This window comes from Rhodotorula graminis, assembly GCF_001329695.1.
Source record: "Rhodotorula graminis WP1 unplaced genomic scaffold RHOBAscaffold_7, whole genome shotgun sequence".
Taxonomy (NCBI): domain Eukaryota; kingdom Fungi; phylum Basidiomycota; class Microbotryomycetes; order Sporidiobolales; family Sporidiobolaceae; genus Rhodotorula; species Rhodotorula graminis.
In genome coordinates this window covers 762102-781637 of record NW_017264934.1, presented here as the reverse complement: position 1 = coordinate 781637, position 19536 = coordinate 762102, and the positions used below count along the sequence as shown (strand labels likewise).

Genomic DNA, 19536 nt, shown 5'->3' with positions numbered 1-19536 from the left:
GGGTTGGTCGCGGACAAGTACATCTTGGCCCTGCGAGCGGCGGGGAGAGCGGCCTTGCGCCTCGGGCCCTCCTTGCCGTCCTTTGTGACGACGGGCGGGCCGCTCGTCTCTGCCCTGGCGACGACGCGGATGTCCTTGATGAGCGGGCTGAGGACCTTGAACGACTGCTCGACGCCCGTCCTGCCGACGAGGTTGCGCAGGCGGATCGACGTGTCGCGCCCCTGGTGGCGGCGGCGGAGCGCGATCAGGACGCCAGAGAAGACGGTGGTCGGAGGCGAAGGGTTGGTCGGGGACGGGGCCGAGGCGTACGAGGTGACGGTGAGGACCGAGCCGGGGAGGAGGCGCTTCTTGTCGCGGCGACCAAAGAGCTGGAGGTACAGGGCGGCGTGCGGGTGCTGGGACGTGAGGTGGGCGTTGAGGGTGCGCAGGAGCGAGTCGCCTCGAGGAGGAGGGGCGGCCGGGTTGACCGGGGTGGGCGGGACGGTGATGGCGGTCGAGCTGAACGGGTACGGCTCGAGTGGTGCGGGTGCGGGTGCGGGTGCGGTGTGCGATGAGGACGACGACGAGAAAAGGCGCGGGGAGGAGAGGGAGCGAGGGGTCGGGCGGGCGGCGAGGGAGACGCGGCGGAGGCCCTTGGTGATGGTGTCCATGGGTGTCGAGTGTGCAGTCGCTGGCTCTGAGTGTGCTCGAGAGGGAGACCGGGGGACGAGTGGCCGTGTCGCTCTCGCTCTCGTCTCGCTCCTCTCCTCCCTCCTCCAGCCAGAAACCCGCACCGAGCCCTCGAGCTCTCGGTCGGGCTCAGTCGCGTCCCCGTCTCGTCCACCTCGTCAACAGACACGCCTCGCCTGCGCGACATGGCCTTTTCGCCCTTTGGCGCGCCGGGCACCCCGTCCCCCTCGACCTCGCACCTCTCGCCCTTCTTCTCCGCCCAGGCCCAGGCCGCCGCCCAGAGCCACCCGGCAGACCAGATCTCGGCATCCCCAGACGACTCGCGCTTCCTCGCCACCACCGCTCAAGGGCCCGGCACGATTGGTGAACCGCGTCGTCCCTCGTCCTCGTCGGTCGGCACCATTGGCCAGCCGCGCAGGGGACCGACGCCGCAGCAGCACGCTCACGAGGCCGCCTTACTCGGCCTCCCCGCCGGCGCGTTCGACCACGGCGGCGTCGACCTCGCGCGTTCGGCGTCGAGCGACAGCGGGTTCGGCCAGAAGAGTCGCCCTTCGAGCTTCATCCTCGACGTCCTCCCGCAGACGCGCGAGCGCTCGGGCCCGCCCACCCCGTCCCTCTCGCTCGACAGCGTGTCGCTCCCGCCTCCCTCGTACCCGAGCCACGACCTCGCGTCGTCGACCGCGACCCTGCCCTCGCCGCACTCGCTCGCCCCGTCGTCGTACCTCGCCTCGGCCGGCGCGTCGACCAACACGTCGTCGCTCGCCCTCTCGCAGTCGACCATCCTCTCGAGCAGCGCGTCGCGCACCTCGTCGCCCGGCCCGCTCGACGGCCTCACTCCCCAAGGCGCCGGCAACGGCAACCACCACCTCCTCGCCGTCGACGCGCTCGCGACAAAGGTCCACGCCCTCGAGGGCAACGTCGCGAGCCTGTCGGGCCTCGTGTCGACCGAGCTGCGCGCGCTCCGCGACGAGGTCGGCCAGCTGCGCTCGCTCGTCTTTGGACAGCAGCAGCAGCAGCAGCGCTCGTCGCAGCAACAGGGTGCGGCCGACTCGCCCCTGCTCACGCTGCGGTCGCCGTCGCCCGGCCAGCAGGCCCTGTTCGGCGCGCGCTCCGGCGGGTCCGGCGGCGCAGGCGCAGGCGGCATGTACGGCGGCGCGAGCGGCCTGCCGCACCTGCACCCGGCGCACGGTCTCGGCCTCGTCGGCTCGCCCTCGTCGTCGCTCGTCGCACAGCCGGCGTCGTCCCCGGGCGGCACCCACGGCAACGGCGCGGGCTACTTTCCCGGCGACGAGCACTCGAGCGCCAAGGACGAGCAAATCAAGCTCCTCACGGCCCAGGTCTCGCAGCTGTCGAGCACCGTCTCGCAGCTCCTCTCGTCGGCCGCCGGCGGCGGCAACGGCAACCCGTCGTCCTCGCCGTCGCACTCGAGCGCGCTCGCGCCCGTCCCGCAGCGCGGCATGAGCCTCTCGGGCCTGTCAGGCCTCTCGGGCGGCGTCGGTGGCGGCGCAGGGTCGGCGACCGGCCTCGGCATGAGCGTCGGCGGCGGCGGCGGCGCGAGGCCGTCGCCCATGATGCGCACCGCGAGCGGGACGGCGCTCGCGCGCACGGCGAGCATGCGCTCGGCGAGCGGCGCGGCGGGCGGGCCGCCCCTGTCGGCGCTCGGCGGCGGCGGCGGAGGAGGAGGAGGAGGAGGAGGAGCAGGAGTGGGCGCGGGACCGGGCGGCGCGTTCGTCGAGAGCGCGAGCGCGTGGGACGGCGGCATGAGCAGCCCCATGATTGGCGGGCCGAGCAGCTCGATGGGCGTCAGCGTCGGGGCGGGCGGCGTCGTCGGACTGCCGGGCGTCGCCGGCGGCAACAACCCGCCGGGCAGCCTCGGCGCCAAGTGGGAGGTGCTCGGCGTCGGGCAGGACCTGTTTCGTGCCATCGCCAAGTACGGGTGCGTCGACCCTTTCCTCGTCTCGTTTCCGCCTGCACGACGACCGTTCACTGACTCTGTCGCACGCGCAGCCTCGGCCCGCCGACCAAGATCCAGGGCAAGGCCATCCCGTGCATCGTGCGCGGGCAGGACGCCGTCGCCCAGGCGCCGGCCATCCAGGAGCGCATCCAGTGCTACGTGATCCCGGCCATCCAGATCCTGTACGCGCACGCCGCCCTCGCCGCCCAGCTCGACGGAGCGTCGCCCTCGTCGCCCTCGTCGTCGGCCACCGGCGTCCAGGTCATCGTCGTCACGGCCACGGTCGACCAGGCTGCGCAGGCGCAGCGCCTCGCCGTCGGCCTCGGCGGCGCCCTCGGGCTGCGCACAGCCCTGTGCGTCGGCGCGAGCTGCGGCGCCGAGCAGATGCAGTCCGAGCTGCAGGCGCTCCAGAAGCAGCCGCCGCACATCCTCGTCGGCACGCCGCACAAGCTCGTCGACCTGTTCTCGCTCCGCACCGGCGGTGGCCTGTCGACGCGCGACGTGCGCCTTCTCGTCGTCGACGAGTGCGACCAGCTCATCGCCCGCAACCTCGCCGAGCACGTCCTCAACCTCGCGCGCCTCCTGCCCTCGACCGTGTCGGTCCCCGTGTCGGGCTCGGGCTCGGGCTCGAACGGCTCGGCGTCGGTCAACGGCGGCGCGTCGACGTCGCCGCTCATGATGCGCTCGCCGCTCCCGGGCGCGTTCGACTCGCCGTTCGCGTCGTCGCCCATGTCGCGCTTCGGCAGCAACGCCGGCGCAGGCTCGTCGCAGGGCGTGCAGGCGGCCTCGGCGCCGCCGACCATGGTGACGATCGAGCGCCAGATGGCCATCCTCAGCTGCACGGTCCCGCAGGACGTGCTCGCGTTCGCCGGCAACCTGCAGCTCAAGGAGCCCGTCAAGGTCCTCGTCCGCCGCGACAACAGCGGCGGCGCGGGCGGCGGCGACGGCGGCGGCGGCGGCCAGCAGGGCGGTGGAGGAGGGAACGGCATGATGAGCGGTCCGAGCGGCGCAGGAGGCGGCGGCGGGCCCTCGTCCGGCGGCGGCGGCTCGATGCGCGGCCTCAAGCAGTTCTACCTGTACCTCGCCGTCGGCGGTCCGGGCCAGCCTGGCTTCAACGGCGGGCCCCGTCGACGAGACGGCACCGGCCTGGGCAACGGCTCGACGAGCCTGGCGGCGACGCGCGAGTGGAAGCTCGAGGCGCTCGCCGACCTGTGCGAGGACCACTCGTTCGAGCACGCCGTCATCTTTGCGTCGTCGCTCGACGCCGTCGAGGCCATCACGTACCGCCTCGGGACGCGCGCCGTCGAGGCGTTCGCGCTCCACCAGGACATGGGCCCGCAGGCCCGCAGCGGCACCGTCGCCAAGTTCCGCTCGACGCAGCCTAACCGCCCGGGCCTCGCCGTCAAGCGCGTCCTCGTCGTGTACGACGCCCTGAGCCGAGGCCTGACCGACGTCGGGCAGGTCCCGCTCGTCATCAACTTTGACATGCCTCGCGCCGTCGAGGAGTACGTGCACCGGTACGTCCTCTCTCTCTCTCTCTCTCTCTCTGTCTCTCTCTCTTTCGGCTCCATGAACAGGTCCTGACGATGCCCTCGTTCGTGCGTGCAGCATCGCCTGCGCGACCGGGCAAAACAAGGGCGGCATGGTGCTCAACATTGTCACGCCGGCCGAGGTCGACATGCTGCGCAACATCGAGAGCTTCTTCCGCATCAAGATCGTCGAGCTCCCGCACAACTTTGCGACGGCGTCGCAGTAGCGCCGCTCGACTCGACCCACTCGCGGCGCATCGGACCCGACCATCTCGACCTCTCGCCCTTCTTCTTCTTCGTCGACCCAGTACCCGTTCATCCGGTTTACCCTCTCTCTCTCCTCTCGTTCTTCCCCTTGTCATAGTACCGCTCGCCCGACCCGACCTTGAACCGACCCTCGCACTCGCACCTTGTGACCCCCCGGCTCCTGTCGCCCTCCTCCCTCCGTAACGTCGTCGCCGCTGTAGCATCCCTCCTCGTATTTCCGTCCCCTCGCACCTGCACCTCTTCTCCTTCCCTCCTCGTTTGACCTCAGTCTCGGTACACGGCCTCGGCCTTGCCCCTCCCCTCTTGTTCACGTTCACGACCAGCGCCTGCAACGGACGGACTGCCCGCAGCTTCTGTACCTCACTGTGCCTCTCGCTCTCGTTGTTGCGCGCTCCTTGTGAGATGCGTGAGATACTGCAATGCAAGCGAGAAACGAGCCACCTCAACTCTGTCCGCCTTTTCGCGCCTCCTCGCGCGCTCAGCCACGGCGCATCTGGATCCTCGGGTCGCCCTTCTCGGCCCTCGCCTTGCGCTTGGCCTGCCGCTTGCTGAGCGGCTCCTCGCCGGGCGCGCCTCCTCCCGCTGCGCAGCCGGCGCCGGGCGCCGCGAGCGGGTTGGCGCCGCCGTTGCCCGACACGAGGGCGGCGAGCGAGGGCGAGATGTACGGGAGAGCGAACGAGCCGAGTCGGTACACGGCGTAGATCGGGATCTGGGTGCGCGCCGGCGAGGAGAGTGAGCGCTGGGGGAACGAGGAACGAGGCCCAGGAGGAGAGGAAGCGAGAGACGCACAACCCAGTAGAGCTTCCAGAACTGGGCGCTAACGAGCGCCGTCATGACGTGGACGAACCAGGTCACGTACAGGATGTCGAACGCGTAGCTGCGCACGAGGCGACCGCCGAGTCAGGGCGTGCGAGTGCGAGAGAGAGAGAGAGAGAGGGGAGAGGACAGGTGGACGCACCTGACGAGGCCCTTGCTGCCGTCGAGCTCGGTGCCGTTGCGCGCCATGGCCTTGAGCTGGTTCCACAGGCCGACGGCGATGGCCTCGGTGACGGCAAAGAGGAGGACGCGGCGGTAAGTGCGGCCCGAGGTGAACAGGGCAAAGTGGAGGAGGTGGATGCCCTGCGCGCGCCGTCCGGCCAGAGTCAGCTCGCCGAACTTGACAGGGAAGGGTGGGAGAGGGTAGGCTCACAGCGCTGGCAAGGAAGCCGAGCTGGAGGTGGTGCAACGAGCGGGCGTTGGAGGCGGCGATGCGCTTCGCGTTGGCGCCGGCCTGGGTGCGGGAGGGGTCAGCGGGTGCTGTGAGGGCGATACATGGGGGTCTAGGTGCGGACCATGGTGTCTGCGAGACGAGGTGGCCGTGGTCAGGGGCACGAGAGCGGGAGGAAGTCGCCCGCGAGCCTTGGTCCGCACCTACACCCGCCGCACCCCTCGCACTGCTGCTTGCGCGTGTCAGCGTAGTCCAGCAGTGTCCAACACCCCGACAGCCCCGCGTCTGTGCCCCTCCACTCTCTCGTTGTCGCCCGCCGACCGCCTCATCTTCATCAGCGACCCGCGTCGACCGACCTCTCTTCACTGGTGTAAACGGCTCATGGGACGGTGGGGATCGTCGCCGAGGACTATCTCAGCATCAAGGAGGCTACTGGGCCAGGCGGCCGCGCGGCGCGGGCTGTGGGCGACTCGTGCGTCCACCTCCTCCCCGCCTCCCCGTGTTTGGCACCCCTCTCCCTCTCCCCTTGCCCCCTCTGCTACCTCGCGAGGCGATGCAGGGGTCTCGGCGGACTGACTCAGTCACCTTACAGGCGGAACGGCTGCGCGACGCGAGCAGGGCGGTCTTCTGGGCGGCGCGAGGCTGGCTCTCGACCTCGAGGCGGCTCACCTTGTCCTTTGTACGTCCCGCGCACCCTCTTTCTTCCCTGCAGGACCTTTACGTGGATCTGTGCTCCCCGCCCAGCTGCGTACTGACCCTCTCGACCTCGCGCCGCAGGTTAGTCGCGCCCTCGATGGCACCTCCCCCTTCTCGGCCCCGAAAGCTTCCCCTCGCGCCCTTGCTGCGCCGCGCGACGGCGCCCTTTCCTCTCCGAAAGCTCTCCGCGTCTCTGTCGAGCGTTCCCGGACCGCACAGAGTCCTTGTTCGTCGTCGCACTCGTCCCGACGGCCCATCGAGTCGAGCCGTCGCGGACGGGTCTCTACGAGGCCGCGCCCGCCCTCACGTGCCCCTGTGGGCAGCGGGGCGGAGGCGTCCGTGCGCCCGGCCACCTACTCGAGACAGGGGGATTCTGCGCACCCTCTCTCAAACGCCATCTCTTGATCTAGCGTGGTTGAGGTGTTCTGCTTGCGCCAGGTCGAACGAGGAGATGTCTGCGATGCAATCGAGCGCGTTTCCTGAACCACTTTGCCGTGCCGAGCGAGAGTTGGTCGGTGCCAGTCTGCGGCCGGTCGGCGTGGAGATGGGGTCCGATTTTGGCGACTTTAACTATTATTTTTGGGACTTTTTCTCGACGGGAGCTGGGTTCGAACCGACTTTGAATACAAACCGAGTCAAGGGGCGACTTACTATTCTTTCGAATTGGCTCGGACGCGAACGAGGGACGACAGTGCGAGCTTCTCTCTCGATGACGACAGTGCGAGAGGCTCTCCATGACCGAGGGAGCGTGAGAGAGCCCGCGCCTCCCAAAAGAAGAGAGAGAGAGCTCGAGGACGGTAGACGAGCGAGAGAAGGACGCTCTCGGGCCTCACGCCTCGCGCACGCAGCCAAAGATCGTTACAACACGGGGCACAGCCAGCCTCTCGTACGCTACATCGCCTCTACGGCCCGCCGCCGACGCTCACAGGTGCTTCTTTGCGCTCGCGCGCACTCGAGCGTCGAAAGTCGGGCTGCGTATGGGCGCGTTGAGCTCGTGGAACGGGTTGAGGAGGGTCTGCGGGCGCTCAGGGGGGATCAGTGAAGTGTCTCGAGTGGGGCGGGGCACGACAGAGGGACGAGGCGAAGGCGCACCTTGACGTAGGTCTCCCAGACCTCCTGGAGGAAGAGGCGGATGCCGTCGTCGTTCTTGAGCTCGTGCAGGAGGAGGATCTTGACGCCTGTGAGACGGCAGGATCGCCACAGTCAGTGGCTGCGTGCTCAGGAGAGAGCGCCCAGTCCGACAGAGCGAACGCGAGACGCACCGCCCGGGGTGAGCCACGCCGAGACGGTCCACTCGTGGAACTTGTCGATCGACTTGAGGTACCTGAGGACGGGCGCCGGGTCAGTGAGAGTGTCTCGAGAGGGACCACACGAGTGGCGGAGGGGACGCACATGCCGCCGTTGGTCCACTGGACGTCCTCGACGACGTCGAGGCTGGCGTGGGCGACGAGCTGCATGACGTGCCGGCCGTTGGGCCCCGTCTTGGTCCCATAGCCGACGGTGCTCTGAGGCGCGTGACCGGCGTGTGGCGGTGCGCCGAGCTGCGCGGACGATGGAGTCGCGGCGGCAGGGAGGGTCGCGCCGAAGATGGAGAAGGCCGAGGGGACGGCCGGGGACGGGTTGGTGACCGAGATGGTGGTCGAGGCTGCGGCCTTGCTCGAGGTGAGGAAGGCCTCGTACAGCGGGCAGTCGCGCGTGCCGACGAGGACTGGGAGCGCCAGAGCGAGGTGTGGGGAGGAGGAGGACGAGCACGAGTGAGTGACGAGAGAGGGCGCGGGGACAAGGAGGGGACGGACCGCAGTAGTAGCTCATGGCAGAGTGCCTGGCTGCGCTGGTCCTTGTGCTGCACGAGGTGGTCGACGACGAGGCGAGCCCCGTGTTGACACCGCCTCGTCGTCGCCTCTCTCCTCGTCTCGCTCCCACCTCGCTCACAGAGCTCGAGGGTATCGTGCTAGTGCCTGACCGACTGTACTGCACGCCCTCGACCAGCGATACTCGCCGCCGACCGCCCCCTCCCCTCTCGACCTCTCCCCCGGCTCGTCGCGTCCTCATCGCGTCCCGCGACCTCAGCTCGCCCCGCCGCGACAGCCCGCACGGGCGCATGCCGTCCTCCGACGACGACGTCGACTCGTTCTTCGCCAACCCGCGCAACCCTGACCGCTCGGCCGCCCGCACTCGCCCCGCCAAGCGCCGCAAGAGCATCCGCCCTCCCTCCGACTCGGACTCGGACGACCCACACGCCGACCGCCCTCGCCGCAAGCGCGCCTCGTCCGACCTCGAGGTCGTCGGGTCCAGCAGCGGCGCGCACCGGGCGGGTGGGCGCGCCAGGGTCAAGGCGGGACCGGTCGCCTCGACGAGCAAGCACAGTACCGCGCCCAAGCCCTCGGTCGCGCGCCGGTCCAACCTGCACGTCACCCTCTCGTCCTCGTCGACCGACTCGACCGACTCGGACGGCGAGTGTCGCGGCAGCCCGCGCCACCGCCGCCGCACCGCCACCGACGGTCCTTCAACCTCGACTCGCCGTCGCGCGCGCGACCAGGACCTGCTCCCGACGGCGAGCCAGATCGACCAGGACGGCGACATTCTGCGCCAGCTCGCGCGGCAAAACGGCTGGCAGGGCTCGACCCCGCCGCGCCGCAACAAGTCGCGCGACCACGACGACGAGGACGACGACGACGAGCCGCCGCGCGAGGCGGCCAAGCGGCGGCGAGCGTCCGATGGCCGCGACGACGCGGCAGAGTCGGACTCGAGCGGTCGCTCGGCGGCGTCGAGGACGCGTAGGCGCACGTCGGCGAGCACGGCGCAGACGACCGTGTCGGATCGCTCCTCGTCGGCGACCAAGGGCAAAGGGCCGGCCAAGGCGCCCGCCGCCGCCGCCGCCTCGTCTTCGAGGGCCAAGAAGGTGCCGCCCGTGCGCAACATCGCGTCGACCTCGGCCACCAAGACGGCGGCCGCCTCGTCGACGCGCAAGAAGCGCCGCTCGTCGGCCGCCAACGACGACCGCTCGCCGTCGCCGCAGCTCGAGCCGCCGCCCGGTGCGCCTCCGCCGCCACAACCGGCGCCGCCCGAGTCGTTCTGGGGCGTCGAGGCGCAGCCGGTCAGGCGCAAGGGCGCGCCCTCGACCCGGCTCGAGGCGGGCGCGGCGAGCAAGGCGCTGCGCGCCCTGTCGGAGCAGCGCGCCATGCTCGTGCTCGGCGACGACGACGATGACGAGATTGCGCCGGCGAGCAGCAGCGGCGTGAGCAGCGGGAGCGACGAGGTGGGCCCGAGCAAGTACGAGCCCGTCGCGGCCAAGAGCAAGCGGCAGAAGGAGGAGGCGCTCGGTGCGTCCCTCTCTCACTCACTCTCTCCTTCTCTTTCGTCTCGAGTGTCCCTGAACGAGTCCTGACGAACGTGTGTGTCACTGTGCGCGCAGCCAAGCTCAAGGCGAAGCGGACGACCAAGACCAAGCAGACGACGTTGCCACTCCAGCCTGCGCCCAGCGGTACGCGCACGCCGCAAGCCGGCGCGTCGACCTCGACCTCGGCGTCGGCAAAGGGCAAGGGCAAGGCGGTCGAGGCGGCAGGAGAGTGCCCCGTCTGCAAGCAGGTCGTACGTCCTCTTCTCACGATGGACCCTGCGTCACCAGGGCCTTCACTGACTCGGCTGCACCGTCCAGGTCCCGCTCTCCGACCTCGACGCACATACCAACGCGTGCCTCGACGCCGTCGCCCACCTCGACTCGTCCGACTCGCAGCTCGTCCTCGACGACGCTCCCCCTCCTCCCGCCGCCGCCGCTGCTCCTCCTTCCCGCACCCGAGCCTCGGCCTTCCGCCCCGCAGGCGCAGCACCACCGCCTCCCGCCGGCGGATCGGCCACACGGACCCGTGCTGCCGCGCCAAAGTCGGCACCTCGCGCCGCACCCGTCCAGGAGGGCCTCGCCGCCGAGCTGTTCCCGTCCTCGTCGCCGCGCGTGTCGCGTTCGGCCACTCGCGCCGCCGGCACCAAGAGCAAGGGCAAGGGTAAGGCGATGCTCGTGCCCGACAGCGACGACGTCGAGCCGGCCGACGAGCGCCCGCATCGCCAGGCGCCACCGGCCGCCGACGACGACTTTGACGACGGCTTCATCGACGACGACGAGGCGCTCGCGGCGTGGGACGAGGCCGACGCCGCGCTGCACAAGACAGTGACCGAGGTCGTCGACCTGCTCGACGACGACGAGGACGACGACGACGACGAGGTCATCGTCGCGGGCCCGTCGTCGACGCAGTTGCAGCGTCGCGCCAAGGTGGCGAGGCGTACGGGTGCCGTCGCAGGTGGAGAAGGTGCCGTCAACAGCGCGAGGCGGCCGGGACCGCCCGAGGACGGCAGCTCGCCGCCGAGGGGCAGCATCTACATCTCGACGCTCAGCCGCGCGTACAAGGAGGGCTGTGCGTCCCTCTTTCCTCTCCCTCTCTCTCTTCTGTCTCTCTGCGCATCCCGGTCGTCGACTCGACACTGACCTCGTCGCGCCCGCCCTGCCCGCAGACGAGAGCATGTACGCGCAGAGGGCGCCCAAGCGCTCGCGCACCTCGGCGGGCGCGCACGACGCGGGCGACGGCGACGACGACGACGGGTACGGCTCGGACGACGAGGCGCGCGCGTTCGACGCCATGGCGCCGCCGGCGACGACCAAGGCCAAGGGGCGCGCGAGCGGGGGCGGGTGGGGCAAGGGTCGTCGAGGAGGATGGGGGAGGAGGGGCGCGAGGGGCGGTGCGAGGGGGAGGGGCAGAGGGAGGAAGAGCTGAGTGCGTGCGTGGAGGTGTCGGTGTGAGGTCGCTTCGAGTGCAATGCGTGGTTTTCGTTCTGCGAGACGAGGTCGGTGCGCGAGTGCACGTGCGAGGAGAGCGACCCGACGGCTCGTGTCGCTGCGACCGTGGCGCATTTCTGTGGACCTTTCGAGATGCTCACGAGCTGCTGTAGACCGTGCACCTGGCCAGGCGAGCGAGAGTCGGATGCGGTCCGTCTTCATCGCCTCGTCGAGAGAGCTCGACCTCCGCCCGTTCGCTCGCCGCTCCCTCTCGACTCCGACACGGCCATGGCGCCCGCAGCAGCACAGCAGGCGCTTCCCAAGCCCGATCAGCTCAAGGTGCGCCCACCCTCGTCTCTCCTCCGTTCCTCGTTCCCCTCCCCGCCCTCCGAGCTCAAGGCTCACCCCGCGCCGCGTCCGCCTCGCCCTCTCGCCCGTGCAGGCCAGCCTCGAGGCCCACAACGCCTCGTTCGACGAGCTCCTCAAGCACGTCCCGGCCAAGTACTACCTCCGCCCCGACTCGGACGACGAGGACGCCCAGCCCAAGGTGCCGCAGGTCCGTCGCGTCGCTCTCTCTCCCTCTCTCGTCCCCTCGACGGCCGGCTGACTTTACACGTACACAGGGCAAGCTCACCAAGGCGCAGAAGAAGGCGCTTCGCAAGGCCAAGCAGGACGAGACGCTGCGCGCCCAGAAGAACGAGGCCAAGCGCGAGGCCAAGTTGGCCAGGGTGCGTCCTCGCCTCGCTCCTCTCGTCCCACACCGTGCAGCCCTTGACTGACACTCGCGCCCCGACCCGCAGTACGACCCGGACGAGCCCAAGACGATCGCCGAGATCCAGGCGGCCAAGCTGTCGGCCGCGGCAAAGGGCAAGAAGCGCGCCGCCGATGCCGACAGCGGCGACGAGTCGTCCGACGCCGAGATGAACGGCGCGTCCGAGGGCGAGTGGGACGACGACGACGAGGCGGCCGACTCGCCCAACGACGAGGGCTTTGCCGACTCGGACGACGAGGACGGCGAGCTCCTCGAGCTCGACGCGGCCGGCGTGCTCAAGAGCCGCAACGCGCCGCAACCAGGCGACGGGCCCGCGCCGACCATCACCGAGCTGCGCGAGAAGCTCCAGCGACGGATCGCCGAGATCCAGGCCAAGAAGGGCGGCGCATCGGCGGCGGCGGCGGGCAAGGCGGGCAAGGCCGGCGCCAAGAAGGCGGCGTCGGCCGCGAGCGACGACGACGACGACGACGATGACGAGTCGGGCGAGGACGAGGGCGACGCGGCCGTCACGAGCAAGGACGACCTGCTCGCCGAGCGTCGGCGCCGTGCCGCGCTGCGCGACAACCGCCGCAAGAAGATGAAGGAGCGCCGCCTCCAGGAGAAGAGCGAGGGTGCCAAGAAGCGCGCCAACGAGCCGAGCAACGGCCGCAAGGGCGGTGGAAAGGTGGGCGCGCCGCAGCGGGACCAGCAGCAGCAGCAGCAGGGCGACGACGAGCGTCCGAGGAAGAAGGCCAAGGTACGCCCGACCTTTTCTTTCTCTCCTTCCCTTCCCTTCTTTTCCCCGAGTGCGTTACTGACAAGCATCCTCGTCGACAGGCCGACGCCCCCGATGCCGCCAACTCGGCCCTCGTCTCGTACGACGCCGCCGCCGCCTCCTCATCGTCGACGTCCAAGTCGGACCCCAACTCGATCGCCTTCTCAAACCTTGACTTTGCCACCAACTCGGAGCGCGCAACCGACGCCGGCCTGACGCCCAAGCAGCTCAAGAAGCTCCAGGCGGCGGCGGGCACGCTCAAGAAGAACCGCCACGACCTGCCCAAGGACGCCAACAAGGCGCTCGAGATCCTCCAGCGCCGCAAGGACCGCCTCGACCAGCTCGAGCCCGAGAAGCGCGAGAAGACTGAGGACAAGGAGCGGTGGGAGAAGGTGCTGCTCAAGGCCGAGGGCGGCAAGGTCCGCGATGACGAGACGAGGTTGAAGAAGATGGCCAAGCGGCAGGAGCGCGAGAAGAAGAAGAGCGCCAAGGCATGGTACGTCCTCTCTCTCTCCCTTTTTTTCTCCCCGTCCTCCTTGTCGACGAGCGAGCCCTGACTTTTGAACCTTGTCGCGCGCAGGGTCGACCGCAAGGCGACGGTCGAGAAGACCATCACGGACAAGGTGGCCAAGCGCAACGCCAACCTCGCCGCGCGCAAGCAGCAGGCCAAGGACAAGAAGATGGGCGTCCTCAAGGCCAAGAGCAAGGGCAAGAAGACGGCGAGCAGCACGACGGGCAAGGCGCGCGCCAAGGGCCGACCTGGGTTCGAGGGCGGCGGGCGCAAGAAGTAGCTGGGCCTGGTCGCTCTCTGCATCTTTGCGTATACTCTTCATTGTGCGACGAGCGAGCTGTGCGCCAGAAAGTCGTCGGAGAGATAGAGGACCAAAGAGAGAGAGAGCGCCGCTTGAGAAAGCGCCACCCGACTTGGGCCCGACTTGCGCCCTTGGCTCTGCTCGCCGTCGTGCAGGCATGCTCTCGCTGCTCTCGTTGCTCTCGCTGCTCTCGTTGCTCTCGCTGCTCTCGTTGCTCTCGCTCGTTGCTGTGAGCAGTGCACAGATAAATTAGAGCCCGCCCGAGGCGGATGAACAACAGAAACGATAAACTAGCTCCTCGCTCCCTCCCTCTCCTCGCACGGTCCCGCTCGATCCACCTCGACCTCGCCTGCACTTTCACACCGCAAAGACGCTCTTGAGCTGGTCCTTGAACGCCGCAGCATAGAGCGGCACCTCGGACAGGCGCGGCGCGCGTGGTCGGGGCTCGACGCAAGGTTCGACCTGGCTGCGGCCCTTGCCGTCGCCCTCGACGAGGATCGGGTCGTCGGCGTCGACGTCGCCGGCTGCACGCCTGCACGCCGCCTGGAACGCGTCGAGGCGCTTGGCGCGGTGGAACGAGACGAGGTCCTCGAGCTCCTCGAGCAGGTACGCCTTGTCCTCCTCGCCCTCGCCCTCGGGCGGGACGAGCTGGTCGAGGTCGATGGGCTGCGCGAGGCCGCGGCGAAGGAAGACAGAGGCGGTCCTGCAGACGAGAGGGAGAGAGAGGGAGAGAGACGAGTCAGTGAGAAGTCCTCGAGTGAGAGAAGACAGTCGCAGAAAAAAGAAGGGGTTCGAGCGCACCAGGCCCACTGCAAGAACTCCTCGATGACCGTCTCGCCGCGGTGCACCGCACGCACGAACGAGTACAGGTTCTGCTGATGCCGCTGGAGGAGGCGAGCGATGACGCGCACGCTCTTCTGCGGGTCCTGGATGCGGCTGCGGAGGGCCTCGACGACTGCGGCGAGCGAGTGTCAGTCAAAGGTGCTTGCTGAAAGGAGAGAGAGGGAGAGCGAGAGTCGACGCACTGATGATGAGCTGGTCGAGGAACGTCTGCAGGTCGGTGAGGGCCTGAGCGCCGTGGCCGACCTTGTAGACGCGCTTGATGAGAGCGATGAGCGGGTGCGCCAAGACCTCGACAGCGCTCGCGAAATCTTCTTGGGCGAGGAGCTGGCGCAGGACGGTCGCGTCGCGGTCTCGCGAAGCGAGGCGCAGGTAGGCCTGCAGGTCGAGGACGAGGCGGATGTCCGAGTCGCGGACCTGGAGCTTGGCGACCGGCGACGGGTTGGTCTTGGCCCACTTGCGGTACGCCTTGCTGGCGGCCGTGATGCGGTCGAGCTCGAAGCCAGGCAGGCGAGGCTCGTCGGCGCCACGCACGATGCAGAGGACCAGCTCGATCTTGTTCTCCTCTGTGGTCGGCGACGAGGTCGGTCAGGAACGCTCTGCTGGACCCATGCATCCTCCTCGACGTCTCCTTTAGAGAGAAAGAGGGACGCACCGGCATAGCGGCGGATGATGGCCTTCTTCTCCCGGCTGTCGTGGACGAACAAGTTGAGCTTCTCGACCATGACGGCGCTGCCGATGCGGACCTGGAGGCGGTCCATCTCCTTGGCGAGGCGCACAGGGTCGTCGTCGAGCGTGATGGCGAGGATCCTGCACGATGAGGGTGGTCAGGCCCCGCGAACTCGTCACTGCCCCCTCGAGAAAGAGAGTCGAGGACGCACTTTTGGAGAAGGCTCTTGCCGCCGAGCGGCCGCGAGAGGAGGATGTCCTGCAGCCGACGCGCCATGAAGTTGGAGCCCTTGAGACGCAGCGCCTGCTTGACGATGAACCACGGGAAGGTCGAGTGGAGCGCCTTGAGCTTTGCGAAGGTCATGTTCGACGTCTCGGACCCGACGAGCGCGTCGTAGATGGTCGCCGCGAAGCTGCAGGCACGGGAACGTGTCAGGGAACGACTCTGAAGGAGAGCGAGGGCGAGAGAGGGAGAGACGCACTCGAAGCGAAGGCCCTCGAGCACCTGCTGGTACTTGAGCGGCAACTCGTCGATCGAGCGCTTGGTCTTGAGCGCCTCCGAGATCTCGCCGAGGCCTTCGCCATGGATGACCTCCTCCTCGACCGCCGAGAAGCTCTCCCTCGTCGCGCGAACCCTGTCGACCGACGAGTAGGCGTCGTTCGAGCGGGCGTTGCGGCGAGCGTCGTCGATCGCCTCGCGCTTGGCGATGTCCATGACGCTGCGAGCGGGCACGCTTAGTCAGTAACGGTTTGACTGAAGGAGAGGGATGTCGACGAGAGCGCACTCTGCATCCCTTGGCACGATCGACCCGGCGAGGAGGAACGCTGCCGTCTCCTTGTGGTGGCCGACGCCGCGCACGCTCAGCACGTCGCGCAGCCACGCCCGCAGCGCACGGCGCCTCGGGTCGTGCGGCGGCATCTTCTTGCCGATCTCGGCGGGGATGATGGCGCGCGAGCCGAAGCTCGTCGGGTACGAGCGGTAGCTGCCGACCGCCGACTGCGGGCGCTGCAGGGCCGACGCCGACAGGCTCGCCGCACGCGACCTGCGCTGTCGGACCGTCTTGGACTCGCTCTGGGCGTGCACCGACTGGGCGCGCAGGCTGCGCGTGAACGTCGACCCGACGCTCGAGCGGGTCGGCGGGCGGCTCATGGTCGTCGAGGGCGAGCCGTGCGGGTCGGCGGCAGCGGCGCGCAGGCCGTTGACGAGGCGCGAGTGGCTGCGAGGGCCGAGCTCGGTGCCGGCGCCCGACTGGAGCGAGGTGGCGCTGGGCATGCCGACGAGGCTAGGGCGAGGGCGGATGACCGTGTCGTTCTTGGGCGCGCCGGCCGGGATGCGGCGCAGGTGCGCCTCGGGGAAGTGCTTGGGCATCTGCGTGACGACGAGAGAGGTGTCAGGAGGGTACGATGGCTGTAGAGGAGGGAGAGGGACGCACGTTGCGCGAGAACTTGAGGAACTGCGCCTCGGTGCGGAGCACAAACTCGTCGAGACGGCCCGGTCGCCGCACACGAATGATGAAGCTCTGCAAGGACAGCTAGAGGGTCAGGACACGGACCGCGAGAGGCATGCGGCTCGAGAGAAAGGTGGACGCACGTGCGAGAAGAGGCTCTTGCGGCACCCGACGACGTCGGCCTCGAACCCACCCCACTTGAGGTGCTCGAACTCGGGGCCCTGGAGGAACGGCACAGCCGCGTCGAACGGCCATGCTGCGCCGCCCTTGGGCACGAGGACGGGCGGGAGCGCCGGCAAGCTCGGCTCGTACTCGGCGGCCGAACCGGGCGTGCCGTCGCCCGACGAGGGCGGCAGGACGGGCGGGACGAACTGGGCCGGCAGCCCAGAGTGCGCGACGACGTCGCCTCGCTCTTGCGGCGTCGAGGGCCCGAGCGGGAGCCGCCGGCTGGCGACCACGTCGTGCGAGGCCCTCGGCGAGGCCGAGTCGGACCCGCTCGCACCGCCGCTCGCCGACGAGCGACGGATGCCCTTGAGCAGGCCGCCGAAGCTGAACTTGTGGTTGAGCTTGGCGGGCGTCGAGGCGCGAGCGTCTGGTGCGGGCTCGAGCGTCGACTGCCGCTCGGGCGACTTGACGGGCCGCAGCGGCGTCGTGGTGGTGCGCGACGGCGTACTCGAGGCCGCAGCCTTGGGCGCGCTCGTGGACGACGCCTGGTACGGGAGGACGACGCTCGGGATGGGCGGCGCGAGCGACGGCGTGGCCTGCGACGACTCGTCGACGACGTACGGCTCGGCCGGCGTCGTCGTGGTCGACGTCGAGGCGGGTCGTGTCGCCTCGTCGCCCTCGAGGAACCTCGACTGCTGCTGCTTGGGCGTCGTCGCCTGGGACGACGAGGGGCCGAGGCCGTCGCCGTCGACCGCCTCGCCGTTGTCGCCGCTCTCGGCGAAGAATGCCGGCGACGTCGCGAGCCCGGCCGTCAAAGCCGGCGTGGCGTAGGTCGAGGCGGGCGCCGACGGCGGGATGCGCAGGGTGCCGTCGTCGTGGTCGTGGACGCTGTGGCTCGCCCGGCTCGCCCTGCCCTCGCCCGCCGTGACGAAGCTCTCGGCGTCGTGCGTCGACGCCGCTTGCGAGCGCGTCGGCTGGAGGCTGAGCTCCTCGAGCTCCTCGGCTGCCGCAGAGGAGCGACGCGACGCCGACTGCCCCGCTGCGGCGACCGGTACGACGGCGGTGGCGGCGCCGAGGAAGGGCATGCTCGGGAGCACGGCCGAGTCGGGGCGTGCCGGGCCCGCCGACTCGCGACGAGAGCCCGTCGAGCCATGGCGCGAGTCGGCGCCGTTCTCGGTCTCGGACGACGACGACGCGCTCGTCATGACGAGCGGCGATGCGAGTACAGGCGGCGGCAGGCGCGGCGGGCTCGACGTGCCGGCTGGACCTGCTGCTGCGCCGCCAAAGATGCGGCTGATCGAGAAGCGGCGGGACCAGGAGGGGGACCGAGCGGCCGAAAGAGGGCGTGCGGCCTTGACGCCGTTCGGGGACGACGAGTCGGTCGGCGACTCGGGGAACGGTGGCGGCACGAGGGGCTGGAAGTTGTAGCGCTGCGACGACGTGGCGCTCGTCTGCGGCAGCATCGCCGGCGCGGTCGGGGTCGCGAGGTTGGTCGGCGCGTCGTACGAGGCGCTGCTGAGCTTGAGGCCGGCCGTGACGAACCGCTCGAGCGCGTTGCGGCACGACGAGCCGTACAGGCGAGAGGCGACGCCCTGGTAGCCGCGGTCGACGGGCTTGGACAGGTCGGCGTCGTGGAGCGAGCGGATGATCGGGTGCAGGCCGTCGACCCAGAACGCCGGCACGTCGCCGTCCGACACGGTGTCGCGCACGAGGGGAAGGGTGAGGAGGAAGTGGCGGATGAGGTAACGAAGGATGGGGACCTCGGCCGGGTCGATGCTCTCGCCGTCTCTGCAGGAAGTGGAGCTCGTCAGGTTCGGTCCGGCGACGGGCGCGAGGAAAAGGAGGGAACGGTGGACGCACTCGACGCCGCTCGTCCCATCCAGGTCCTTGAGCTTCCACAGCAGGTCCTCCTCGCGCTGGATCTCCTGGCCGACGAGCGACCGGAGGAAGTACCACGCCTCCTCGCTCGACAGGTCGCCGTTCTCCCTCTCCTGCCCTTGTCCGTCCCGCGCACCGAACCCGTTCTCGCCGTCCTCGCGCCCATCAAAGTCGATCTCGCCCGTCGCGTCGGCGTCGTCGAGGCCGTCCTCGTCCTCGAGCACCGCCCCGCTGACCTTGCCCGGGCCCGACAGCGTGCGCAGCCGAGGCCCGCGCCCCGACTCGTCGTCGCCGAGCGAACGCGACCGCTCCCTCCTGAGTCGACGCGGCGCGCCCGGGTCCGACGCGCGGACGTAGTCGTCGCGCGGCTCGCCGACGAGCGAGCGAGTCGACGCCCGCTTGCCCATGCGGCTCGGGTGCGCGGCGCGGTAGCGCAGGCTCGACTGCGACTGCGGGCGCGTCATCCTCGACGCCTCGCCGGCGAGGTCGTGGCCGTTCGAGGCGCGCGGCGGCGCCGAGAGCGGGTGCGGCGTCGGGCGAGCGGGCGAGCGGCGGTCGTCGTCGTAGGGAAGGACGGTGCTGCCGCTGACCTGGCTGACTGGGCGCGTTGACGACGACGACGCCGGGAAGAGGATGGACCTGGTGCGGGGAGCGCCGTCGCCGCTGCTGCTGCTGAACTCGGGCTCCATGCCGACCGCGACGCGACTCTCGCCCGCTGCTGCCCCGTCTCGGGGAGGAGGTTGCGCCGACGGCGGAAAGATGACCGAGGGCGCCGACAGGGTGTCGCCGTTAAGGTGTGCGGGAGCTTCAGAGCTCTCGCGGCGCCGGAGGTCCTGCTCGACCTCGTCGGCGAACGAGGGCTGCTCGGCGGAGGTTGGGAGGGCGGGCGAGAGGAAGGGCCGCATCGCGGGGTGGGCTGCGGCTGCTGGGACCTTGCGCTCGTGCGGTGGTGGACCTGCGCGGGCGAGGGTGCAGATCTTGATCAGCCCTGCGAGTCTGCGCTAGAAGGCCGGGCGGGGTGTCCAGGCCGGGCGGAGAGGGAGAGGGAGAGGGGAGCACGCACCGTGCGCGGGACGGGGGAGGACGGGAGAGCAAGCCGAAACTGGTG

At 69.8% G+C, this 19536-nt stretch overlaps 7 protein-coding genes across 7 annotated transcripts; 3 read left to right on the top strand and 4 right to left on the bottom strand.

Moving 5' to 3' along the window:
- Nucleotides 1-21: 21 nt before the first annotated feature.
- RHOBADRAFT_44393 (uncharacterized protein) lies at nt 22-650 on the bottom strand (the record flags this gene model as incomplete). Its single annotated transcript, XM_018414402.1, has 1 exon — nt 22-650. A coding segment is annotated over one exon (629 nt), but the record flags the coding sequence as incomplete, so codon positions are not given.
- Nucleotides 651-2465: 1815 nt separating this feature from the next.
- On the top strand, nt 2466-4778 carry RHOBADRAFT_36826 (uncharacterized protein; the record flags this gene model as incomplete). The annotated part of the gene is made up of 4 exons (XM_018413388.1): nt 2466-2605; nt 2677-3593; nt 3639-4140; nt 4232-4778. The coding sequence occupies 4 exons, from the start codon at nt 2466-2468 to the stop codon at nt 4377-4379; spliced, it is 1707 nt and encodes a 568-aa protein (XP_018270920.1). The 3' UTR covers nt 4380-4778.
- Nucleotides 4779-4820: 42 nt separating this feature from the next.
- RHOBADRAFT_66494 (uncharacterized protein) lies at nt 4821-5763 on the bottom strand. The gene is made up of 5 exons (XM_018418985.1): nt 5751-5763; nt 5609-5689; nt 5378-5538; nt 5209-5296; nt 4821-5128 (listed from the first exon to the last, which is right to left on the bottom strand). Exons 1-5 carry the CDS (start codon nt 5751-5753, stop codon nt 4898-4900), a joined length of 564 nt encoding a protein of 187 aa, XP_018270919.1. The 5' UTR covers nt 5754-5763; the 3' UTR covers nt 4821-4897.
- Nucleotides 5764-7244: 1481 nt separating this feature from the next.
- Nucleotides 7245-8134, bottom strand: RHOBADRAFT_44390 (uncharacterized protein; the record flags this gene model as incomplete). The annotated part of the gene is made up of 5 exons (XM_018414401.1): nt 7245-7337; nt 7415-7500; nt 7585-7646; nt 7715-8030; nt 8119-8134. The coding sequence occupies 5 exons, from the start codon at nt 8132-8134 to the stop codon at nt 7245-7247; spliced, it is 573 nt and encodes a 190-aa protein (XP_018270918.1).
- Nucleotides 8135-8423: 289 nt separating this feature from the next.
- Nucleotides 8424-11088, top strand: RHOBADRAFT_53799 (uncharacterized protein; the record flags this gene model as incomplete). Its single annotated transcript, XM_018417012.1, has 4 exons — nt 8424-9645; nt 9738-9913; nt 9981-10731; nt 10829-11088. 4 exons carry the CDS (start codon nt 8424-8426, stop codon nt 11086-11088), a joined length of 2409 nt encoding a protein of 802 aa, XP_018270917.1.
- A 274-nt stretch (nt 11089-11362) lies between these two features.
- RHOBADRAFT_53798 (uncharacterized protein) lies at nt 11363-13447 on the top strand. The gene is made up of 6 exons (XM_018417011.1): nt 11363-11429; nt 11533-11646; nt 11714-11818; nt 11891-12598; nt 12679-13112; nt 13197-13447. The coding sequence occupies exons 1-6, from the start codon at nt 11379-11381 to the stop codon at nt 13405-13407; spliced, it is 1623 nt and encodes a 540-aa protein (XP_018270916.1). The 5' UTR covers nt 11363-11378; the 3' UTR covers nt 13408-13447.
- Nucleotides 13448-13785: 338 nt separating this feature from the next.
- RHOBADRAFT_44387 (uncharacterized protein) lies at nt 13786-19333 on the bottom strand (the record flags this gene model as incomplete). Its single annotated transcript, XM_018414400.1, has 10 exons — nt 13786-14131; nt 14230-14383; nt 14454-14834; nt 14924-15078; nt 15150-15350; nt 15420-15656; nt 15723-16306; nt 16371-16457; nt 16529-18338; nt 18411-19333. 10 exons carry the CDS (start codon nt 19331-19333, stop codon nt 13786-13788), a joined length of 4878 nt encoding a protein of 1625 aa, XP_018270915.1.
- Between the last annotated feature and the right edge of the window lie 203 nt (nt 19334-19536).

What these genes read in the sequence shown, in the direction of transcription:
- RHOBADRAFT_53798 (XM_018417011.1), top strand. Translation starts at nt 11,379, where the DNA reads ATGGCGCCCGCAGCAGCACAGCAGGCGCTTCCCAAGCCCGATCAGCTC. An exon ending in CCAAGCCCGATCAGCTCAAG is followed by an intron (nt 11,430 to 11,532) that starts GTGCGCCCACCC and finishes TCGCCCGTGCAG; the next exon opens with GCCAGCCTCGAGGCCCACAA. An exon ending in GTCCGAGGAAGAAGGCCAAG is followed by an intron (nt 12,599 to 12,678) that starts GTACGCCCGACC and finishes CCTCGTCGACAG; the next exon opens with GCCGACGCCCCCGATGCCGC.
- RHOBADRAFT_66494 (XM_018418985.1), bottom strand. An exon ending in TCGGCTTCCTTGCCAGCGCT is followed by an intron (nt 5,539 to 5,608) that starts GTGAGCCTACCC and finishes CGGCGCGCGCAG; the next exon opens with GGCATCCACCTCCTCCACTT. An exon ending in GGCAGCAAGGGCCTCGTCAG is followed by an intron (nt 5,297 to 5,377) that starts GTGCGTCCACCT and finishes CCTCGTGCGCAG; the next exon opens with CTACGCGTTCGACATCCTGT.